General features: G+C 39.0%; 1 protein-coding gene and 1 long non-coding RNA gene across 4 annotated transcripts in view; both read left to right on the top strand.

The window, feature by feature from the left end:
- Positions 1-3,164: 3,164 nt before the first annotated feature.
- The window catches only part of CCNT2 (cyclin T2), a 28,870-nt gene continuing 7,480 nt past the window's right edge, over positions 3,165-24,554 (top strand). For all 3 annotated transcript variants that reach the window (XM_064514622.1, XM_026108745.2, XM_064514620.1), the window contains exons 1-8: positions 3,165-3,466; positions 4,232-4,313; positions 12,222-12,350; positions 13,519-13,579; positions 14,842-14,904; positions 21,177-21,222; positions 22,545-22,708; positions 24,553-24,554. The exon at positions 24,553-24,554 is cut by the window's right edge and continues 69 nt beyond it. In XM_064514622.1, coding sequence (XP_064370692.1) covers positions 3,180-3,466; positions 4,232-4,313; positions 12,222-12,350; positions 13,519-13,579; positions 14,842-14,904; positions 21,177-21,222; positions 22,545-22,708; positions 24,553-24,554 — 834 coding nt within the window. In that variant the 5' untranslated portion in view covers positions 3,165-3,179. The remainder of the gene's footprint in view (positions 3,467-4,231; positions 4,314-12,221; positions 12,351-13,518; positions 13,580-14,841; positions 14,905-21,176; positions 21,223-22,544; positions 22,709-24,552) is intronic.
- Positions 4,320-8,705, top strand: LOC112988318 (uncharacterized). Its single transcript, XR_010389921.1, has 2 exons — positions 4,320-7,907; positions 8,513-8,705. It is a non-coding gene; the product is annotated as an uncharacterized LOC112988318 (long non-coding RNA).

The raw sequence follows: 24,554 nt of genomic DNA, 5'->3' as shown, positions 1-24,554 counted from the left end.
TGTCTTCATTTACGATTTCAAAGTGGGATATAATCCTCTCTGTATTTTTTTAAGGACAAAGATAATGTAAAAATGCAATGACACAGTCAGACAAGACATTTTTATTATTCTTCCACCAATTTTTAGAGGAATATATATAAGTGCAATAGCTGGTCTCCGTGACTTTTATGCAAAGACTTAAAAAATAAGGTCAAACATTGCACTTCTTAAGCTCATTAAAGAAAGATTTTCAAAGACTCCAATTCAGAAGCTTTGCCCAAAAACATAAAAGCAAAGATCAACTTCTAATCACAACAGAAATCTTTGTAGTTAAACTTACTCTACACATGCAAAAATCTTAAAGATGATCTACAACTGGAAAGATTAGACAAGTAATTCACGTCTACCCTTGCTGCGTTATACCTCTGCTGTGTATTTCATTAGGGTTCTAGCATGTCTAGTATACAATTATAACTGCTTGCATAACATTTGTGCTGAAATTGTAAAAGAACTAATTGTGACATAGCTCTAGGTGACCAAAACCGCTGTAGAAAATTAATGCTGCACATATGCTGCACATATGCATATGCTGCACGTAAAAAGAATGCTTGGAGCTCTCATTCTGATCCATGGCGGTCAGCATAGACACATACACATAGACAATTGCTTCACAGATGCAGAATTCAGAATGGTTTGGGGTATCTATCCAGTGCCTTCAGAAAACCGAGCCCAGCAGTCTCAAGTTACTAATGCAAACGAGGGACTGAACACGTAAAGTACTTAGCTAAGTTTGTTCTATCAATCATGTGTATGAGAGTGTCCAGTGAGAACTACCTGCAAGTTAATCACAGTAAGTGTTATCTGCAAGCTAACATTATAGCAAGTATTAAAATAGAAGGATTAAATTGAGTTGCTTGAGAGTTTGAGACATAAGGCAATCAAGGAGGAGCATGTCTTTTCTGAAGGCAAGTTAGAAACATTCTTCACCCCAAGGTGATAAAAAGAAAGAAGCTAGGATGTCCCCTTCATGTAGGTTTTTCATGTTTTATCACGTCAGCTGTGTCACTACTTGGGCATCCTAATTCAAATGGGAATGTGTTTATAGGCTTAATGATAGCCAAATAAAAGTAGTGTTTGGTGGCATATTTTTATTAAGGGTGACGTAAGAAGTGGGTGCAAAATTTAGCAAGTGATCTTAATTCTGTAAGGTAGATGAAGCATAACATGGAGAGGTTTAGACAGTTCATGTTCAATATCACATGAGACAAAGTAAGAGTGTGTATCTTGCCAGGATATTAGAGGAAAAAAATGAGTTGCTGGACCTATTAATCTGGAAGGAAACAAATTACCACTAGACAGCTTTAATTCTGCATTTTTTGGCATTGAATTTCTGGAGAAATATTCTCTGTAGAAGTTAGTGATGCAGGTAGGATCATATTATCGTATACACCACACAGCTGAGATGCAGAAGATGCTTTGTGACTTTTAAGTGTTCCTGCCACTTAAGAGTGGAATGCTTTACCTAGATGTTTGCTACTACCAGTATGAAGAAGAAATTAGATACAACATGCCTTTCACAATCTTGACAGTTTTGTTGCAAAATGATTATAGTTACTTTAAATAAGGCCCTGTGAATATCAGGTCGTTATATAAGAGAAGAAGAGGACATAGATAAAATAGTTTTAACAATATTAATTGTCCTAGAATTTGCAGACTTCTGTTGACCATGGTCCAATTGTCTAGATGTCTCAGAAAACATTATGCAGTGCTGTTTTTCCTTGGACTGGGTGCTAAATCTTAAGAACCATTAGCTCAGTTAATTTCAGAATTAGATCACACATCATAGTCTGCATCTCCAAGAAGGGTAACCATTTTACCTGCCAAAGCTCATTTTAAAAGTTACCTTCTCCCACCTCAGCTGCTTACTCCCTTATCCATATGACAGCTTCTGTCCCCTTGTTCATGCCACTGTGAACTGTTTATGAGGCAATAAATACAATCACCAACATAACTGAGGTTAAAAAAAAAAAAGAATCTATGAAGAGTCTCTATTTAAACAAAGAAGTTTTGAGTAGTAAGCTAATTGTCTCAACCTGTTGATGTTCTCAGCTGAGTATCAACAGCCCATGAAGATGTGACTACAACCTGAAACAATACCCTGGAGTAGAATTGCTCCATTAAGCTTAACCATACTTCTCCCACTCATGGGCCAGCACTTAAGAGCCCAAGAAATGGCACTAAGCACATCTGCTCTTCTCCCAGTCTCAGTTTCAGCATTTGATAGCCACTTCCAAGAGATCTGTTCTCCTCTGTGTGGTGCTTCCTAAATGCCAGGCCATGAGAAAGCTGAAGACATCAGGAGAACCGAGAGGAGAGCTGCTGCTCCCACACTCCTCCAGATCTGAGAGAAACAACTATGGAAAGTTGAGGTAAAGACAAACCCTTGACTTGCCAGGCCCTGCCACTGCTACAGAGACACTGTTCTTCATCTTTTGAATAAGCACACGAGCATTCAACAGCTGTAAGCCAAATTCCTCATTTACTACAACTACTACATTATCAGGTTGATTGCAGGAGGAAACGTGGAACAATGAATGGAAGCCCCCCCCCCCCCCACAGGCTATGGAATTTATCGAAGTACGGCATTTCCCGCCGCTCATCCCCCTCCCACGTCGGGCGCGCCCGGGAAGCCGCCTTGCTGCGGGGACTCGGGAAAGGGGCAGCGGCGCGCGGAGCAGCGCAGCCGCCCAACAGCTAACGGCCAACCGCCCCCACAGCGGCCTACCAACCGACACCGCCCGCGAGGCCGCCGCTTATCCACGCCGCGTCACCGGCCCGCCGCGCCGCAACCAATCAGCGCCGGCGGCCAGGCAATGAAGAGGCGGCCGTGAGACGTCATTTCCGTATTCTGAAGACGAGGCCTTCTGGCGCAGCTGGCAGCGGCGCCTTAGCGCGCGCGGGACGTGCGTTGCGTGGTTGTTATGGCCGCCGCTCTTTGCGTGGCGGCCCCCCCCCCCCCCGCGTCACGTGCCTCTGCACGGCGCCCAGAGAGCCATGGCAGCCCGCGGCTGCCTTGTAGGCCACGTGACCCTCCTCCCCATGCGGCGCTCTTGTTTTGCTGCCCGGAGACTCTATGGTTTCAGGCGGATAGGCGGGAGGCCCGCCGGGGCGCGCCGCCGCCACTTCTCGCGAGAGCAGCGATGGAGCGCGGCGGCGAGGGGCCGGGCGCGGCGGCGGCGCCTCCGGCGGGCGGGGCCGCAGGAGGAGGGGGAGGAAGTGTCATGGCGGCGGCGGCGGGCTGCGGCGCGGGCTCCTCGGCGCGGGGCGGCGGCGGCGGCGGCTCCTCGACGGCGTCGCGCTGGTTCTTCAGCCGCGAGCAGCTGGAGAACACGCCGTCCCGCCGCTGCGGCGTGGAGGCCGACAAGGAGCTCTCGTACCGGCAGCAGGCGGCCAACCTCATTCAAGACATGGGCCAGCGCCTCAACGTGTATCCGAGCGGGGCCTGGGCGGGCCGGGCCGGGCGGCGGGGCGCGGGGCCGGGGCCCCTTCCCCTTCCCCCCCGCGGGTCGCCCTCCCCGGGAGCCTTCCCGCCCCTTCAGGAGAGGGCCGGAGCCCGCAAGCGGGGCCCCGGGGGGCCGAGAGGGCCTGGGGGGGAGGGGTCTTCCCGCAGCCCCTCGCTCACGTTCCCCGTCGGCGCGGTCCTGCTCTCCCCGGTTAAATTTGAATTTAAAGAGCGCCCGGGTCCCTGCTCCGGCTTCTTAGCGGTGTTTGTGCCCATAGCCGATTTCTTAGACGCTTACAAAGTCACTCGTAGCTGTTTGCAGCCCTCGTTTTCCCCGAATGGGCACCTTCTCATTAACCGCTCGCACATTTAAAAAGCCAGAAGAGTAGTAAAACTCAAGTCTCAAAACCACTTGAGAAAGAGTAAAACTACAGCAAAACAAAAGTATGTAGACAGTGCTTCAGCATACGGTATCATTGGAGAGGTTTTTTTCCTAATGAATGGGATGCGGCTAGTCTGGTGCAAGAATCTCCGTATTGTCCGCAAAGGAAATGAGAAAAAACGTGTTAACACCAGTCAGGTTCTCCTAAAGGGTCGTACTGTTAATTCTTTTTCAGCTGAAGACAGCAATATATTGAAAGTAACTGAAATGGGAAGGAATTGCAAGTGATTGATATGGGAAGTACACCGCTTTCTGTTCTTATAAACTATTTTATTAATATGTAGCATTTCCTTAATTTAATCTTTCAGATCTCAGCTTACGATAAATACTGCAATTGTTTACATGCACAGGTTTTATATGCATCATTCCTTCACAAAATTTAATCGAAATGTAAGTATCATTTGATATGCAGTAATAACACACCTGTGGTTTTGGCAGTATAAGTGACAAGTGTTATAGCCTGTTGCTGGATTGTAAGGTTTGATGGGTTTATGGGAATTTTAGCTTCTTATCAGCCACTTAGAAGCAATAGTGATACTTTCACTTCAACTTGGGATTATTTTAACTGGTAGTAATCAAATTTTATCTTCTCTCAAAGAAATAAAATCATAAGCACCCTCAGTAAGCATGTTTTAGATGTGTGGAGAGTGCATAGCTGGCTAATGTTTGCATGCTATAGTTTGAAAGTTTGGCACATAGGAACCATTCTTCTTAATGAAATTCCATTCTTAATGAAATCAGTGGTTGTGCTAGCATGGCATGTCTGACGTAATATGGTTATATGTGTGTAGTATACATACATATTTGCTCTTAAAAGACAATATAAATTCATTTGTCTACTCTTGTTTTAGGCAACTTGAAGGTAAGTTGAGTTAGCCAATAAAAAACTTTAAATTTGGTGTGATGAGAAAATGCTGGCTCTCCTGTTTCAGATTCAGCACATTCATTAGTTGAATACTGAGTGTTTTACGAAGAACTGAATTTTGCAGTAAAAGTACTATTTGTAATTGGATGTCTTTTAATAAGTGTAGAATTGGAGGTACCAGCTTGAAAATTTTAAATCTGTTTATTATGTCCAAGGTATTGGATGCAATGGTCAGAAAAACACTAGTGTAACATTTTAAGTATTCTTGTGTAAAAATATGTACTTTTTAATTGAGTTTTTATTTTCTTACTGACTTGGCAAAGAACAGTTAATGGTAGTGGTGGCATATTGCTAAGTGGTGGGGATGAATTTCCTCAGATGGTGGCTTTTTATGATAAAATAAACAAATTAAGACTACTGTGGAAGATGATTGTGGTCTAGACCAGAGATAGATAGTGGTCTACCGAAGGGTAGAACCTTGTACTGTCTGAATCTTGGGCATGTAGTGATCACAGTGAATTACAGGGTTAACCAACTCTTCTCTGGTGTCGAGTTTATTTTCATCATTGTTGGCTGAGCAAATAGGCATCTTATTTCTTGCGTGATAAACACCAAATAAGCATTAGTTTGCAGACACGCTTCAGAAGTGTGTTTAATTATTTTTGTGCAAAAATGCAAGGTAAATTCAAACTTGCAGTGAACTTGTTACCAAAACTTCAGTGTTATAGGTTACTGTATAGTAAAAGCTAAGTGTTAAAGTACAAATGAAACAGCATGAAACACTTGGAAGAAGTGTGTAACATAGGTTTTGTTTATCCAGTGACAGAGGGTTATGTATTGACCTGAAATACACCTAAATCAAGATCTACTTTCCTAAAACAATTTTCTAGTTCTGTCAATCTAGCAGTAACCTGTGGCCAGTGGAAGAGTTGTTGGTGAGGCATCCAAAGTTTTCTGTGGCTGTTTATGGATCGTTTCTGGATTTTGTATCCTAGGCAGAGTTGTCTGGAATGGAGAGGTTACTCTGTGTAGTGCTGCCGCAGCTGGGGCTTGTGTTGCGATACATCATCCACTAGATGAGTGTTTATATTCTATCTAGTAATCAAGGATAGATTTAGGTAGCAAGAAGCTTTAGCTGCTGTGTTCTGGTTTTCACTGGATGCTAGAAAATGCTGCTCATTTGAAACTGGTAACGCAGTGGTATTTAGTTACCTAGTGCCCTTGCTATGAAGACCAAGCCTTAAGTTATGGCTGTGAATCTTAAATTTCACAAGTTATTCATTCAGTGGCTGAATACCATGAAAACTGCAGCTATTACTGAAAAAAATGTATTGCTAGAATAATTTTCAAATTTGTATTATACAAATAAAGGTTAAAAACAAGTACACCGCAAGGTAGTGCTCAGTAATATCAATTCCTGATGAATAACTTGCTGTAGTTCTTAAAGCTACTGTTCAGCCCTGTAGTCATTATGTGTGCGCTGATGAATGGGCAAAGGCATTGCCTTGCTTTTTTCCATATTCTTTTAGGGTGAAGGGGGCGGTCTCAAAGTGAATGTGAGTCACTTCTTAAATTCTTATTCCCAAACCATCTGGCAGATTTTCTGTAGAGAAAGCAAAAGCCAAGGACTATAATAAACACTTGATATCAAATCTCCAGAGTACTTGGCAAGTGGAAAAACGTAATAATATTCATCTGCTACAGGAAGAAATTAATCCTTAGAAGTTAAGCAATAAGGTATTGGCAGTCCTGAAACTAAGACCTAGCTAAGGTTTTCTACAGTATATGGGGTATGTTTCTAATGTATCTCTGTGTGTGCGTGTATATTGATGTTTATCCCTGAAAAGAAGGAATCTGAAGACTTGGGATAGAAAATTGCATGGCTGTTGGTCAGAATACCTTGAGTTGTGATCTCCAGCTGAAAAAATCTGGCCTCCGTTTTCCTGCTTTTTATTGGTAGGTTAATATTTTTAGTGAAGTAATAAACACTTGCATATTTATCTTCATGTATAATTGTTGGGTTATGCGAATATGCCTATGTCATACATATAAATCACATCCACTTTATTGTTGTTATTAATAAACAGGTCTTCTCATTGAAGCTGATTCAGGGAATAGCTGTTGTCTTAATTCTGTGGGGTTTTTTCCTCCATATGATAAGTTACTAGTAAACAATTTTATAGGTTTTCAAGACTTTAAGAATTGACTGTGAATATGGAATGGAATTCACAATAATACTTCCAATCTGGAGGACCACGTGGGTGGCACATATTAGCTAGTGTAGTGTAGTTGCATTTTAAATGTATTAATTTCTGACTCTTAATGACTAAATACCCACATGCTTACTATGTTACTGTGGGCTAGCAAGTCACTTTTGAATTACTGTGGATTACCTACAGGATATGTGCCTTTAGTTGCAAAGAAGAATGTGTTAGCTATTTTATTTTTGTGATTGAAACAGGTTAAGACCTTGCACAGTTGCTTTGCTCCAGTAAAAGGGTGGCAGCTTGCTTAAACCAGATAACATAATTGATGCCGAGACTATTAATCTTTTCTAGCCATGTAAATCATATGTTAGGAACTAGTATCAATCTCCTCAGCAGTAGTACAAATTATTTTTTCTATATTATTGTTGACCAGGACATAGTAACTCTGGTTTGCCAAGTATAAAGTTAGTCAATGCTAATATTTGAGGGGGAGGAGAGTTGTGGGCTTTTTATAGGGAGTGCTAGCCTGAGTGTCACAGGGATACTTTAAAATATCTCAAGAATTAAAATTCTTATGGAAATAATGCTTCCATAGCATTTAGTTTGTCTGATATTACTATGTAAAAAAAAAAAAAAAAAAAAAAAAACCATTTTTTAGAAGCTTATTCATCAGTAAAATGTGGTTTGAAGAAGCAGAGGAGGGGGGAAAGTCCTTGATATACTGAAAATGAGAGGAAAGGCATCCAAATGGTAGCTGTACTTTTAAATTTAATCCTTAGAATTGCTGTGTGGAATACCAAAAAAACAGTTGAAAATATACCTGATGATGTTAAGTATTATTTGTGTGACATGCAGTGGAACTTAAAGTGCCTAAAGAGAGGCTGCAGGAGGAATTTTTTCCTGAAGTGCAAGGTAGGTGAGTGGGGGGGTGGGGGGTGTGCTCGTTTCCCCCTTCATCTGCATTTCCCCCTTCATCTGCATTTCCTTCCTGTCTCTTGCACCCCATCCAAATTACACTTTGAAGAGCTGAGCTTCCTTGTTGTGCAAGTTCTGAAAGCTGTTGTAATATGCAACAAACTTCAGAGAGGATGTTTTGGCCATATGAGTTCTGTTTTTAATCTTACAATTTAACATATTTGCTGTTTTTGTGTGATGTAAGATGCTGGTTATAATAAAAAAATACATGCAGCTCTTTGTGTTCACACTTAAAAAAAAATCCTATCATAGATTATCATCACTTAACATCAGTAAGCTACTTGGTATCAAGTGTAATAACAAACTAATACTAGTATTAAGAGGGAGAAGGGTGTTCTCAGAAAAAGATGATACGTACTGGAGATGGATTCCAAGATTATTCCAAGTATCTTCAATGTATCAAAACTGTTTTTATAAGATGTTTTGTGTTTTTCATGAGAAACAGGACTTGTGCTGCTTCTGCCTATAACACTTGCTGTATGATGCCCTTGGACTGTCATAATAATAATAACACTCATGTTTTGGTTTTTTCTTTATTTCAGTGGGACTTATTTTCTGAGATTCTCAGCTAATAGGAAAATGGGATTTAAGTTCATAAATCACGTGTGTTCTTCTGAAGATATTTCTCAGTCTTCTTGAAGAATATTTTGGGTGCCCTGTAGATAACTTCTTTAAATTGTTTGGCTTGTTTTATGTCAAATGAAGATGATCATATAAAAGAAGCTTACAACTTTGTCTAGTCTGTGTCTTTAATTTTGCTTTTTCGTTCTACTTCGCTTTGTGTTCTGCCAGAATCATATTGATGCTATTTTTGAGAAGTAGCAATGAATGAAAGCTTTAATGAGTAACTTTGCAGTTCTACACTTAACAGGGTATGTGTTTTTCACTGAAGACTGTATGCATGCCAAGTCTGAAATTGTATTAGGATATCTCTTTTCCTGAATAAATATCAAGGGAGGACAAAATACTGACTGACTTCATATTGGATAAGGGAATTCTAGTTCTAGACAAGACAAGGACCTGAAATTGTGAGCAGAAGCCAGCAGTTGTTTCTGAAGATAATAGGTAATTGTGGTTTGTGTAGATTTCTTATGAACCACAGTTAAATACCAGTTAATCAGCTTGGCTTTTATCAGCCTCCAGAACTGGTTTACGTAAGGATTTGGAGGTCAAGAATGGCATGGAGACTGCTTGGCCACAACTGATCCCTTCAGTAGATTTGAAAAGATCTTAAAGTCTGCCCGGTGAAGAAGGTGCTTTTCTGGAATGAAGTGAAACTTCAGTGCAGTCAGACACAGAATAATAGTGAGTGAGAATCTGAGGATGGTTTAGTTGCACAGTTATCGGTGATTTGGTTCAAGAAGCATCTCTGTGAAACGCAAATATTTTCAGTAATGGTAATTGTTGGAAGTTGCTTTTTCGTAAAGAAGATACATCACAAACATTCTCTGTGTGTGTGCATCTATACTGACAAACTTTGTGAAAACAGAGCTCGTGTTAGGATACATGTGAATTAAACTTGTATACAAAGCCAGAAAAATCGTAAGGCCCAAAGGCAGGCACTTAAGGGTAAGTGTGAGAGACTTGGTAGGGATGGTAAAGCTGGGCTGGTGGGTGAGGAGGGGGGCAGCAGGCAGCAGCCGTTCATTGCCCACAGTGCAGTCGCTGCAGTCGCTTTTGCTAGCTGGGTAGAGGACAACTGCGATCGTTCTTCAGCCCAGCACTAAGCCATTGCTATGATTGCTGTCCATAAATACCTCTTAAACTGAAGAAATTGTGTGATTTTGGGGGAGGTGGAAAGAATCTTCTATTTATTTTCTTTTGAAGTTTCTTCCCTTCATCCAGTCCATTTCTGGTTCCATACTCTTCATCCTCAGCTTTCCTTCCTCAGTGACTCCACCACGTGGAGCCCTTGCTGTGCTCGTCTCTGTTTTCACTCCATCACTCATTGGATCCTTTCTACTGAGTCAAAAATGGAGCCGGTTCCAGTCTCTGTGGTATCCTCGTATCTCATTTCAGTCAACGCTCATCAAACTCATTTCTCCCCAACTCTCTTAGTTCTTAAGTATCCCAATTTCCTTTCTTCTCTAAATAGTTCATGTTTCTCTGGCTTTTTGGTCTTGTCATGCTAATCCAGGCTTTCCCAGAAGCTCAGAATTATGTTGGAGAATGTAATCCGTTTTCTCTTAGGCTGGTTCAGGTGTAGAAGGTGCTAGCCTCAGATATCTTCCTCAGTTATGTCTGCCCTAAATTACTGAAGCATAGTGGAGAGATTTCCCTGGGGCTCATCTGGATGAAGCAACTGTAGCTGGGAGAGGTGTGCCTTGGTTTTTGCATTCTGGGCTGGAGCACAGCTGGTTTGCTTTATAAAGTATCTTTATAGGGTGTGCATTTGTTGGCTAATACAGGTGTGTGCTACTATACATCTTTTACCATCTCAAAGCTGTTGATACTCTAGCTCTCTGAACTCCAGAGAATCTCTCCATCACATTTAGTGCTTAAAAGCTTGTCTCCACGCTTAAGTGAGGCAGATTTTTAAGAGTAGCAGTAATATGTCCCTGGCAGAGTGAATTTCCTCTTTAATTTCAAATTTTTAATTCAAACAATATGGTTGGGAACTTCTTGAAAATCATTAGTATCTTAAATGACAACATTAATCTGGCCTTGTTCACAACATCTGACCTACATTTTTTTTTTCTTTCTTTTTTTTTTTTTTTACTTTATTCACTTGCAAGACTTAAGTTACATGGTTCTGTTAAGCATTTAAAAGGAAGGTAATTCTTTTGTCTCAGTTGCAGGAGAATTTCTTCCCTGTGATTTGATTTTATTGAGAATGCTAGGTTTCTTAATGGCACATTCCATGCATCAAAGGTTATCGCCTTTCCAGGGTGTCAGTTTTCCTTGTAAGTCTGCCAACTTAAGTTTTACTCTAGATCTAAGTGCATGTTTCAAGGTGATTTAAGGAGCTTTCAAAAGTACTGAGGGAATGCTTTTTGCATTCTTAAATGTGATGGGTAATCATTTAAGTGTCTGTTACTTGTTAGTCTATTGCAGTTCTCCATATAGGGAATTTTTTTACAAAAGGCCTCACTTTGGCGGCATAACAAGGGTATTATTTACTGATCAAAAAAAAAAAGCCTTTTTGGGGAAGCATGGCTGCTCCAGTTCACTCAGTCTAGTTCTACTTGGGCATTGAATGAGAAATCTGATATCTGCACTATTTGTGACATGCTTTAATTAAACACTCAACAAGCAGCCATTCCTTTCTCTGAATAAACTCTTTGTACTGGCTTACTTTTAACAAATTTAATGTTTAATGTCTGCATGGAGATTTCTACTGTCATTTTAATTAATGTTTGACATGGGCAGTTTTTGCATAAGAGGAGGACCCTCATTCTTGTAAGTCAATTATGGTTAACCATGTTGCATTTATAGACACATCAGTCATTCTAACTGACAACTAAGCATCAAAGCTTTACTTCATAGTTAACCCTTACCTTATACTGAACTGTGTGTGCTTTGCTGCCAGTTTATGGCACCTACAGCGCTATAAATTTTTTCTTGCAACTTAATTTGTAGTCTTTACTGACATTTGATATAGCTGGTGTTTTGTGAATCTTTGTGCTTTGATCCCCAGCTGCTTCTGGGTGTGTAGTAAAGTTTCTAGGAGTAAGTTTTTCTGTTCAGTCAGTGGCTCTGCTGTGATGTTATATTTTCTTATATTTTCTAACAACAAGCTGCTTTTCTTCAAGTTCTCTGCAAAAGTTGCTTATTCTTAGGAGAATCAAACACTAGCAGAACTTGTTGGCATCAGGTGTTTTGACTTTGAGTGAAAAGGTGGTGTAATGGCTCACTGCTGTGCTAGAACTTGGATGAACTTTCACATGAAGTATATTTAACTTGAAAAATCCTGTTTTAGTGTGAGTAAAACCCCTGGACCAAATCTATTCTTTTTATATTGCAATAAAATTAGTTTTACCTCAGACACTTCCCTCATGACTGTAATTTAGCGTTTATGCTTTTCCTTCCCCATGCTGCTGAATAGAGCACATGAGTTTTAAAGTGAAACTTGACTAGTCATTTTGCATTGTCTTGCATGATTTCAGAACTGTTAAAAAAAAATCCCAAATGCTTAATCCTTTTCTAATTACCTGTTCACATTCTCCATAAAAATTCCGATTTGTAAGAAGTTTTAAGTATGTATGTATGTGTGTATATATATGTATGTGTATACATGTTTCTCTTCTTCAGATAATATCTCCTACGGCGTTGTTCTTAGCTGCAAAAGTGGAAGAACAGCCACGGAAACTCGAACATGTTATTAAAGTAGCACATGCCTGTCTTCATCATCAAGAGCCACAACTGGATACAAAGAGTGATGTAGGTGGAAGTCATGTTTTTAAAAATAGTTGGAATTGAAGCTAAAGATGATGCTTCATCTAATGAGCAGTTATACTGTCTTGACTGGGTTATTCCTATCTGCAAACTAGAAAAAGTTTTTGTTCTTAAACCATTCAAATCCTTTGTAGTACTTAATAGAGCTAATAAAGGACTTAAATATTTGTGTTATGACACTTGAAGGGAAATTGCTACATCTTAAACTTGCATTATTTTTAAGACTTCTACATGTATAGTTTAAAGACTAGACATTAAATAAGGAGAAGTCTCATGCCTGGTTCCATAAGTGCCAGGCTCAGTGTAGGTGGGAATTCAGGATCCTTGGTATTTCTTAACCAGAAGCATGCTGTGCACCATGCATGCATCCTGTTTTTAAGGATGCCATATAATTGTCAGCTGCTCTGTGTCTCTGCTGTACATGTCCTTGCTTTTGTTTGCCAAAGTTTGTACTGCTTCCGCTTGCTTTATGGTTCACAGTACCTCTTCCCATTTCCCTTCCCAAGATGTCCTGAAACTGAATGTATTAGGAAGTATGGTGGAGATGCACCAGAGCTGTTCTGCTCGAAGGTCAGGTTGAGCTGGTTATACCCTGCTGGACCTGAGCTGATGTGTAGAATTATTTGAGTGCCTCTGCTATGCTTCCAGTTCTAGCAGCGCCATGTACAGATATCCAGCATACGTTAATACCAGCACACATTCATGTATATATATGAGTTTGAGCCCACAGGCTTAAGCTAGCTTTACAAAGGCTAACTGGATATCTGCAGCTGTGTCCTAAATTATTTCTAAAACAGTCTGCACAGAGACAAATGAGTTGATTTGCACTGGCAAAACTTCCTAATGCTTATAGCATCCCCCATCTTCTCATGGAAGTGCTTTGCTGGAATTGATTCTATCAGATCCAGATTAAATAAATCTGCTTGTCAAAGATGGTTGGGCTGGTATAACTGAATATGCAGTAATACTTATTCTGGTTAAAAATATATACATATATTACTACAGTGAAGCATTCTTGAATTGTCAGCGCTAATTGGCATGTAGAGTGGTCTTAATTTGTGCTGATATTACTAATACTCAGATAGGGATTGCATGACTGAAATTTTGAGACAACAGATACTGAAGTCCTGACTTGCTTGTTAATTTGTTTCAGGCATACCTTCAGCAAGCCCAAGAGCTGGTTATACTTGAAACAATAATGCTTCAAACTTTAGGTATGTTTTTTAAAAATCTTTTGTGCAGCCAACTTCCCATAGATCAGTAATGGCAGTCCAGGAACTGGGTATTTTGATACACTGTTGGTATACTCAAATTTTACTATTCTTTGTATACAAGTTCTGACCTGTTACAGTTGCTGTTGTGTTCACTTTGGAGAAAAGAGGAAAAAATATTTGTGGAACAGAGGTTTCTGGCACAGTTTGAGGTAGAAATATGTGCCCTTCCAAATAGATCTTACTCCAAAATACCAAAGACATTCAGATAAATATCTGTGTTTATATGGAGTTGCTATGTGTTTGACTTAAGGAAGAAAAAATGCCAATGTTATGTGAAACATTTTTTTAAAGCCTAGTTAATCTTTCCCTTTTTTGTTGTTGTTCAATTATATTCAGAGCTTTGGGTTTCATTGCTTTCATACTCTATTCTAAACTTTTGGCTAATTGCTACAGGCATGTAGCGACATTAATATTTTTTTATATAAGGTAGCATGTTACACTAGCAGAGCTGTATGTGTGTTCTGAAGCAGTTGGTAAAAGTTTTATACCAAATGCTCTTCCTCTGTTCTGCTTTTCAATGGAAGAATAGTATGTAACTGAGCAGGATTACTGCCTCTGAATGTCACAAATTGTAGCGTAACCATTTAATTTGTTCAGGTAATTCCAAAATTTGAAATACAGCCTTCTGATAAGAAACTGTTCTGGCTTCAAAGTAACATGAAGAGAGACAATTATAGCTAGCAGACCTGAGAACACTGACTTGTTCAGATAGTCTTAAATACCATTTGGAATAAATCGTTTAAAAAAAAAAAAAAGTAGTGGCCTAATTTTTAATAGCTTTGTAAACAAAGAAAGGGATCTGAGGTGACTGACCTACAAATTGACTTAACTTGTAATTGCATAGTTGCAATGCATTTGTGTCCCAGAAATGACTGGATAAAAAAAACATGTGCATGTTTCAGTGCATTCAAAGTATCAGCAGCTGTTCAGATTTGTTCATTTATAAAAATACAGTAATATTTCCTTCATAGATATATGGACCTTTAGAATATGCCAGGGGTGTTTTACTAAATGGGTCTTGAAATGGCTATATCTTTTATCATCCAAAAAACTGAAGAGGTGCAGAATAAAAGGCAGTTAGATACTGTTACTTGATTCACAGTACAAAAGTTTTGCAAGTGTTAGGTCTGTTGGGAAGGAAAGTTATTTTGGTTTTTTATGCAACTTTATTATAGTTCTAAAACATATTCTTAACTCTTCAGGTTTTGAGATTACCATTGAACATCCGCACACAGATGTTGTGAAATGTACGCAATTAGTGAGAGGTCAGTGACTTTTAAGCCCTTCTTTAAGCCCTTTTTTACCCTTCTGGTAAAACTTAAAGGTGATGTTATTCGTCTAATACGATTATCTTCTTCTATAAGTAAATAGCATAGATGCACTTTCTTCACTAACTATGTATATCCAAAGAGTGTGTTTAAATCTGTCTAACTGCTAAAAACTTGACCTTAAGCTTTAGAGTCTGAAGAGTCCAATTCTTTGTCCTTTGTAAGCTTTTTTGTTTTAGGGGGTTTTTTTTGCTTGTTTATTAGCTTTGCTTGACTAATGTCTGTTCCATGTTTTCTTGAAAATCACAGAAGCAGTTAGTGGTTGAAAACTAAACAGCCAGCTTCTCCATACCATTCAAACTTGATTATTTTCACTCTGTGGTGGTATCGCCAAGTAAGGAAGTGTAGTCTGCATGTTGGTTGAAGGCTAATGCTAGCTTTCCACCTTAGCAAATCTTTTTAGGTAATGAACTGCAGGATATAGAGAGCACATAGCAGGTCTGCTGTCATATGCAAGTACTTCAAGATGTGTAGTACTTTGTCTAGACCTGGGAGCTCTTACTTGGATTGGTAGCAAAAAAACCAAACATTTCGTTAAATAGTCATATCCTCTAACTTGTGTGCAGTTCATTAGCACGACTCTGCCTAGAAGTCTGTTTCGTTCTTTGTATCTTTTGTTGGATTTTTGGTCCACCCTCTTTAATTCTTAAATCAGTTTCCTTTTGAAGCTTTTTTTTTTTTTTTTTAAATCCTCTGTTACTTTAAAAGATGGGTGTGGAAAAACTAGGAATTGGTTGTAAAAGCACCTAAAATAAGTTTTTCACTTTAATAACATCCCATAACTAAAAAGTGTTTGGAAATGACTAGTCAGTAGTTGTTAGTGGTTAGTCAGTTTTTGGAGCTAAATATAAAGTACTTCAAAAGTGTTTTTCTTCCTGTATAAAATCTGGAGAGTTAGGTGCACCTCACCATGCTAACTATATCTGCTTCATACTAAGTACACAGTTAAAGCTGTTCTTTGAAAGAAGAGTATCTCTCCTTTCTCACTTTAATGTAGCATACTGATGTAAAATGTCATGTGTTCATCTGTATTTCGTCTCTCTAAATACAATAGGAAATTTGAAAATGGGCTGCGGTTTTCCAGAAAAAAAACCAGGGCTGACAGTTCAGCCTGCATTCAGTTTATAATGTGATTTGTGTCCTTAGAATTTGATTCAAAGTAGAACTGGTGCCATATATAGCTTATTTTCATAAAAAGTAGCTTTTTTGCTATTGTTGCCATAATAAATTTTTTTTTTGCTTTCTGTCCAGCTTTGATTGTGACTGGATACACAAGTCAAAGTGCCCCAAGTATTTCAGTAATCTGCATCAGCAGCTATAGGATTTTTTCTTGGATTTTTCTCTCATAGTTGTTGGCCAATATAAATGTGAGCGCATGTTTTTCTGATTTGCATATGAGCCCCTACACTTCTGTTCAGTACTGAGGTAGGGGGGAGCACCAACCGTATGCTATGTGCTTCAAGATTTCCACATTAGCATGTGTATCTGACAGGAGCCTAAAAAAGAAAGCCATACGGCTACACAAATTTTTTATTTCCTTTAGTCAAGGGTAGGTACCGCTCTAAGATAGTTCAGCTTTTTCCTGTGTTCTTTTTCCTGTTACTTTTGTGTAGTAACAAAGTTTATATATTGAAGGTATGTGATACCTTTTTTTAATTCAACAAGACTTGAGTACCTTTTATTTAAAAATAAATCAATTAATAAATTAAAAACATTGGGCATGAAGTCTGTAGTCATGCATGCAAGTAGAGCAACTGGGAAATAACTGCCATGCAACTAAATTAGTCTGTATTGAGTGAATAAAGAGATGGAGTTGAGCATAGTGATGTATCTTCAAAGATACTGTGATGTGATTTTTAATTCTGTATTTCCTAATGTTTACTACTTAGTGTTGTTTTGATGTGAATAGGTACTACATTTAGATATCCAATTTCAAAGCTTTTAACATAAATCTGAAACTGTTGTCTATGTTAAGTGTTTAGTGCTAAAGAGGCTGAGTGACTGAGAAGCTGAAGAAACGCAAGGTTACTTTACTCAGATATGTCTTCTTGGACAAAAACCAACATTCCAGAAAGCAATCAGATTGCCCTTTCATTAAGGATGACTAATATCTAAAACTACTATGATTAAAACCTTCACCTGTATGTTTGGTGGGAGAAGGAAGGGAGGGAGGAATATGATGTGGCTGAGTGTTAAAGTATCAAAAAAGAGGTTGCAAAGTTAGCTGAGGTATGCAACTGTACTTAAGAGAGTTTCTGGCTTAGCATGTGAGTACTGGGAATTGCCATGTAGTGAGACTATGCACTGGTCCCTCCAACTTGTGCTGGCTGAACTTAATTAAGTGACTAAGAGGATGGCTGATTCCCTGTGTTGCTTTTTGTTGTCTTGCATTTTGGGTAGTGCACTTTATGCTCTCACTGTAGCCCGTATGAAACCTGAAGCTGCTCATTTGAAAAAAAAAAAAAAATAAATCAGATTATGTTGATGAGGTTCAAAGTTTCAGCGAAGTCCTTTTTGTCAGAAGACTGTCTAATCTAGTAGAGGCATACCAGAATCGATTGCTGGAAGCTGAAGATGAATTAATAAGTGGGAATTGATGCAAATAAACATAATCTTCTTCAACATACAACTGAAGGAAAAGTTGAATTCTTCATCTCTGTTCCAACTAAGATCAAAAGCCTTTCTGAAAGAAGTATTAGACAACGCAGATTATTGCAGATAGAGGGTGACTGGGTAGATATATACTGACTTGTGAAATTCAGACATGAGGTATTTAATTATTCCTTCTGGTTTTCAGATTCATGGGTTCATGAAATTGTTCCATCTTTACAGTTTGGTCAGCTTAGTAGAGAAGGAAAATGGTGTGGGCTGAGTCTTTTTTCTGCACCATTCTTCCTCAGTGTCAAGAGACTGAGAAGAGGAGACAGGACCACCATTCCTTACGATCCCACAGGTCCTCTAAGGAATCTGGAGGCAGTGGATCTATAAAGGCCTGTCACCAAGCTTCAGTGCCCATTCCAAGGATACTCCAGTGCTGAAGAGAAAAACTGTTCCTGGTGTCAGACTATTTTACTGGCTTGAATGCTCAGCAGTGAACCTGCCCTGGTGCTGAGACCATCACAAAGTCCTAAGTTCTGACGCAAACTCAGTCTGTTCTCAGCCTGCTTCTGGTGGAACTTGAAGAGGACTGTGTATCCTCATCTCCATCCTGGGAAGTCTTCAGGCGTTCTTTTCTGTGTTGGTACACAGCCTCCTGGAACTGCACATTGGATGCCAAGGATTTATAGGATTGCTCTGGCTACTCTGCAGGTTATCGGGTATCTTGAATGTCCATGATCCTTATTAATCTTTTGTGGAAATTGCACTGTCAAATTCTACAAACACACCATAGTATCTGTGTGAACTGCTACCATGGGTTAAATCAGGCTGAGAAAGACAAAGTGTGCAGAAGAGAAGATGAATCTGAATGAATCTGTTTTTTCAGAGGGTATTCTGATCAGGAAAATTTAAATCTTAGCACACTAAGCAGTGTGGGATCTTGAACACCAGCTGTACTTTAGCACTGCTACAGGAGGCCTTCACATTCTGAATGTCCACCTCAGGCTTTTACAGGCCTGGTTCCAAGGCGTAAATGCTTTCAAGAAAGTAAAGCTGCCAACACTGCTCAGACCTGAATTCCTACACTACGGCCTCATCCAGTCCTTCCCAGATATAACGGGGTCCACCAACAGAGCTCTCCATTCAGAACCTGCAGCTTTTTTCCTTTTGCCCAGAAGGATTTCAGCAGGATTTCTGTCGTCTGGTGTCGACGGGCTTATCTGCATTCTGCTCCTTCCAGGGGTTGGTTACTTACGTTCTCAAGGTACTAGTCATAGCCAGCTGCTGCTCTCCTAAGGGTGCCTTGGCAATCATATTTCGATGATTATCTCAAGATCTAAGATAACCTAGTGTTGAAGAAAAGACTCAATATCTTGGAATCGCATCAGTTGAACTGTGTGGCTATGTCCAATATAAGGATTTTGGTTTCTTAGCAGGAATTTCGTGGAGACACGAGCCTTCTGGAAGGTGTAACAGATGTAGCAAATCTGTTCCAAAATCTTGATTACTACTTTAGTAATCTAGGCCCTGCCTTATGGTTGCTTCTGCAGCAGTGAGTCAGGGTGGGTGTTTTAAATCTCTCCTGAATGATAAAATAAAAAGCTGATTATTTATGGCTAAAGTCACAGTCATCTGCCCTATGACTTGAGAGTTGTAATGATTGAGCTCTGTTGGCTTGCTTTAACCTCTGTACTTTGAGACTTTTTTATTTTGTAGATACACTTTCCACTACTTCGCTCTAGAGGAAAAAACACAAAATAAATCTTGAAGGAACAAAAATTGATTACTTTTAGTGGATTGATTCTACTAAACCAAAGCTGTCCTAAATGTAAGGGAAGTTTGGGACAGTTGTTTTAAATTGTCCCTTGTGTTAACATAAGCTTTAGTTGTGAACTGAAATTTCTTGCTGGTTCTGGCAAATTTGATTTTTTAGCTGTAAATACTTTGAAACAGTATGATACTGCTTGTAGTATAGGTAAGGTGTTTATCACAGTTTTTTACTGATGCTAAAATATGATGAGGCTATGATGTGATTCTTTTCTTCCAGGTATGTGTTTTGATTTACTTTACTTTCAAGCTGATAGTAACTAGAAGTTTTTCGGCGTCTGCTTTTCTTCCCTGTTCAAAAGTAATGCTTCAGTGAGAGTAGGGAGATTTCTTGGTCCCTTAATTCAACTGTGTCATAACTTTACAGAATGAAGAAACCATTGAAGATCCTTATTATATTATTTTGATGAAAACTGAAGAGTAAGGCATCAATTTCAGCCTTGTTCAACTATTTTCTTTCTTCATTTGTTTCGTTATAGTCTAATTTCACTTTTTAGGTAATACTGCCTTACATTTTTTGATGGAAGGGAGGGGAAAAAAGTTAAACTCCATGGTTATCTGGCATCCAACTACCATTATGGTTTGCAAGCCAAATATAACACTGTGACATTGACAATTCACCTTTAGATTATTATGGACTAGCAGAATTTGTGTGGGAATGGATCCTATTACCTTGCTACTTCCATATTCTTTTCAGATTATGGCACTGCCCAGCTGTGTAGCAGGAAGAAAAACCTGGTTTATACTCTTTGGCAATCATAAGAAGTGGAATTAAATCACATTTAGTAAAACTTTTTTTTAAACTTAAATTTTAAAAGCCATTGCAGTCTTTCTCAAATCTTATGGGAAGATCATTTTTAAAATAGAGGTTTGTGACAATATTTCCTTTGACATAAAATTCAACAATACACTTTCTGCAGGTAGCACTGATTTCAAGTGATAGTGTCAAAGTAAGAATTCAATGAAGGCTTCATTCAATCTTCAGTTAAATCCATTGTGCCCAGCTATTCCATTATATACATTTTACAGTAAGTTCTTTTATTTGAGTGAGGAGCATGGGGGTTTCACTAGTAAGGGTCAGAGCTAGATGACTGTAACAGTCTAAGTCATTAGCTTTTCATTCTGGTATGCTGCAGTCTTGATTTCTTTTTCCTGACTGTAATTAATAAGTTTATTGCTTCACATCAGAAGCTTTGACATAAGTTTGGCAGAAATGTGGAACAGTGTTTTGAGTATTACACTTTTGATTAGAGGGAGCAAATCTATACCAGTCTAATTTTTAAGCCATCTAGCTTGGAAGTTTGCTGTTTTGGGGGTCTTTGGGGGGTGTGTGGCTATTTTTTTTCCCTCCATCTGTGCTGTCACGCTCCTCTCCAAGAGGAGAATTTGCACTGTAGTATAAGTTGAGTTTTATCGACTGCCTTCCTGAAGTCCATGGGCAGGGTTATGCCAGGGGATCGTGTGTAAATGAGGGTGGGGAAACAGATACTCGTAGAAGAGAGGGCTCCCCTGTATGAGGCTTTTGAGGGGTAAACGCACAAAAGGGAGACTTTGTTCAGGGGGAGGGCCGAGGAACTGAATGACTGGTCTGCCTCCAGTTACTGAAGGTAGAGGGCTCTTCTGTATCTTGGAAAAGATTATTTTAAAGGCTAGTTAGTTAAATTACAATCAGGTCTGTGAAAATACCAAATGGCGTTTTTTGGAAGGTAAAATTGCTTTAATTTTGGAACGAACCTGACAAGTTAGTATAGATAGTTAATCTCTCTGTTTTTCTTTTCTTACAGCAAGCAAGGATTTGGCACAGACATCCTATTTCATGGCTACCAACAGGTTGTTATCCTGAACCTCTTTGTTGCACTGTTGTAGCACACTATAGCTTCCTTTACTGCAGGGCCCCCTACATGTGTCTTACCCTTGTTGCAACAGGAGACTGGGCCATCTACAGTGGTGGTACCTTTCTGTTTGCAGTGCGGTGTATTGTACAAGGGCCTCATGGCACAAAGGGGTTAAATGCACAATGAGAAGTGTAGTGGTGCTTTCTGATGACATTTGCTCGATTGTGAGTGCATAAGTCTAAAATTGGTAGCCTGAATAGCAGCTAAAGATTACAAAGAGCTAAACTTAACCTAGAAATTCGAGCATCTTGGTAAGTACAAAACTATTTTTAGTTTACACTTGTAGTTAATGGCAGTTTTCTCTTAATTTTAAATATATTGATCCAGTCTTAATTTATAAAATTGTAGTGGGCCTAGGATCTTTTGAACTAGCTGATTTTTCTTTTCGGATAGACTAGAAGTAGTTCTGTGTTCTTTTCAGAAACAGCTCCTTAATCTTAATGTGCAGTTTTAAAACTTAAGTACTAATGTAAATTTAAAGTTACAGCATTTCAAATAAGGATTATTGTGTGCAGATAATCTCTTGTAGAAAGATGGCATTTGAGAATAGATTTTAGTCTTGATTTCTTGATGACTTGAATTTGTTTCTTGCAAAATAATCTTGAGCTTTATTTGTTAGGATTACAGTATGTGTAACCAGATTTTAAGCAATATCTAATATTTGATTAGAATTCCTCCAAACATTTTTGTTGGTCCCTGGATGGGCTTTATACTTGAAACACTTCTTAATAAAAGCTGTGATAGAGCAATGAACCAGCATCTTTGTGCTGCTGCCACCTGGAAACTGAAGCTGAGTTCACAAATATTAGCAATTTGGGCCTAGTGAAAGCTAAGCCCATGAGTAATTCACTTGGCCTTTATGGAACTTTTGGATACCTACATCAAATAGTCTAATCCAGAGACTGCATAATGAGCTGTATGTTTTTATTGTAGCTAGAGTTTTATTTACCATATTATACCTCTTCCGTTTTAGTACTGAAGTATAGTAGAATAACTGGTAAATATCTTTACTGTTCATCACACTTGCCATAGCAAAAGCAAATTAAACTTTCTACCAGATAAATGCCCTGCCCTTTGTTTGCTGAAGGCAGTAAGCTATCTTACGAATTTAGTCAGAAAAATGTTCCATGAGCTAATGTTTAACTGCTGTTGCTTGAGAAATTATCTTATTCTGTAGGTTAATGGCCAATTTGTTTGGGTTTTTTGTTTTACATGTTTGATTTCCTTTGGTTCCTCGTTACGAAATTTGTGCATCAGTCTTCACCTTACTACATTCTGTCTTCAGTACAAGCCTACAGTCATAGCATGTGTGTGCATTCACTTGGCCTGCAAGTGGTCCAACTGGGAGATTCCAGTATCAACTGATGGAAAACACTGGTGGGAATATGTGGATCCTTCAGTCACTCTAGAATTACTAGATGGTGAGTAGTATTGCCTTTTCACATCGTAATTCAAGTGTTTATTAAGTGGCCGTAATCATCTTTTTCTGAGCGTAGCTTTAAGCATGAGAAGGCTCACTGACAGATTTGAAGATGAGGGGAGAATGTAGGAAGACAAGTTTTGAGACCCTTTTTATCTCATCTTGTGGGCTGGGACATCCATGTACCTTTTGTAGGTGCAGGTTAGTGTCTTCCCAGTGCTTTCCAGAATGGGGAAACAGCTAGAGATAGAGCTGTGCAAAGTCATCACTCCTGACTGCTTTACGTACTTTGTTGTTCCCAGTTTATGGCTTCACTGTCATTATTTGAGACCACTGTTGTTAAGATAAAATGTAAAATTGCCATAATACTAAAGCTAATTCTATCTTAATGATTTGGCATATCTTATGATACCTCGAACTCCTGCAGAATAAGTTTTTCTTGTTAATGTTTTTTTTCTAGAAGAAGGCATATACCTACAAGATCATTTAAAAACAAAACACTTCACCTTCTCTGCTGATCCTACTTTGCTTGCTGTTTTCCTGCACTATTCATGTGCTATGCTATACTACTATGCTTGGACTATAAGGTCCACAAGGCAGAAATTGTACTTATTACAGTGGGGTCTGCAATTAAGGCCTATCTACATTACTGTAAGAGAGGTAATTTCTGGTTCTTCCAGATCTATAGCCTGGACTTGGCTTGTAGTTCTGGAACAAAAAATTGTTTCAGAGTAGCGGTGAAAGCCTTCAGGCTTGATATGGCCCAACATAGTTCCCCATGGCCTGCTTTTTTCTCCTGCTGAGCTTTTATTTCTTAATGGCCAGCATATTTTTTTTTAAGTGAAAACTATGGGAAGCACAGAATCAGAGGAGCTTGAAACTGCAAGATCAAATGCCTCTGTCTTTGTATGATTCCTAAAGTCATATCTTAGGTTCAAATAACACTGTGCCTTCTTATTTGGTTATTGGCTTTGCATGTTTGGTAGGTATGCATCACTTAATTTTCATGAATGTGTGCTGGGAGCCCGCAGCAAACACTGCTTAATTCTTCACCAAGTATTTATGGAATTGCTGTGTGTAATGAAGGTTTCAGGGCAGACTAATTGCCCAAGCACTTGGGAACAGCTTAGTTTGTAGCTTACTTGGGGAGCTCTGGAAAAGCTATTTCTTCTGGATCTTCTGCCGTAGGTCTACTCTTGCATTCTAATTCTGACTAAACCTCATTCCTTCTAGATTATAAGGAAAGTTAAATTTTGATTGAAAGTATTTTTGATTGAAAGTATTTTGATTTACAGCTGACAAGAGCATAGAGACTTAGGTTGCCTTGTGGACATACTTAATTGCAAGGCTCTTCTCCAGTTTCTAATAAAGCCAGCTATATTGCCTTAAGTACAAAAGGGTGTGATGGCTTATACTTTGTTCAGAATTGTTTTCAGTTGTTCCAAAAGTTCAGGCAGAATGACTGAAATAGAGATTTAGACTTTAAAGTGGGCTTGACTTCATACAAGAAATACCCATGCTGAATGGGACATACGTTATTTTAGGGGCCGTTGTTTGTACAGATCCCTCTAGAAACTTTAGTCTAACAAATACAGACTTTCTTAAATTTCAACGTGCTTTTCAGAATGCTTGTAGTGGTTAGAAGTGTGTCACAGTGAAATAGTGATAGCTTTTTTTCATTGAGCATTCATTAAACATTTTCTGATTAAATATATATTCAGATTATGTGCATCCTGTGGTTAATACTGTGAAAAGCTATGTTCTGTTAATCTAAAAAAATGCTTAAAGTTTAACCTGCTTATTACAGAATTGGATGTAAAAAATGGCTTTCTTTTTTCTACCCAGAG

This window comes from Dromaius novaehollandiae, chromosome 7 (assembly GCF_036370855.1).
Source record: "Dromaius novaehollandiae isolate bDroNov1 chromosome 7, bDroNov1.hap1, whole genome shotgun sequence".
NCBI classification, from domain to species: Eukaryota; Metazoa; Chordata; class Aves; order Casuariiformes; family Dromaiidae; genus Dromaius; species Dromaius novaehollandiae.
Note: the sequence above shows the minus strand (reverse complement) of the source record. Positions and strands in the feature narration are given on the sequence as shown.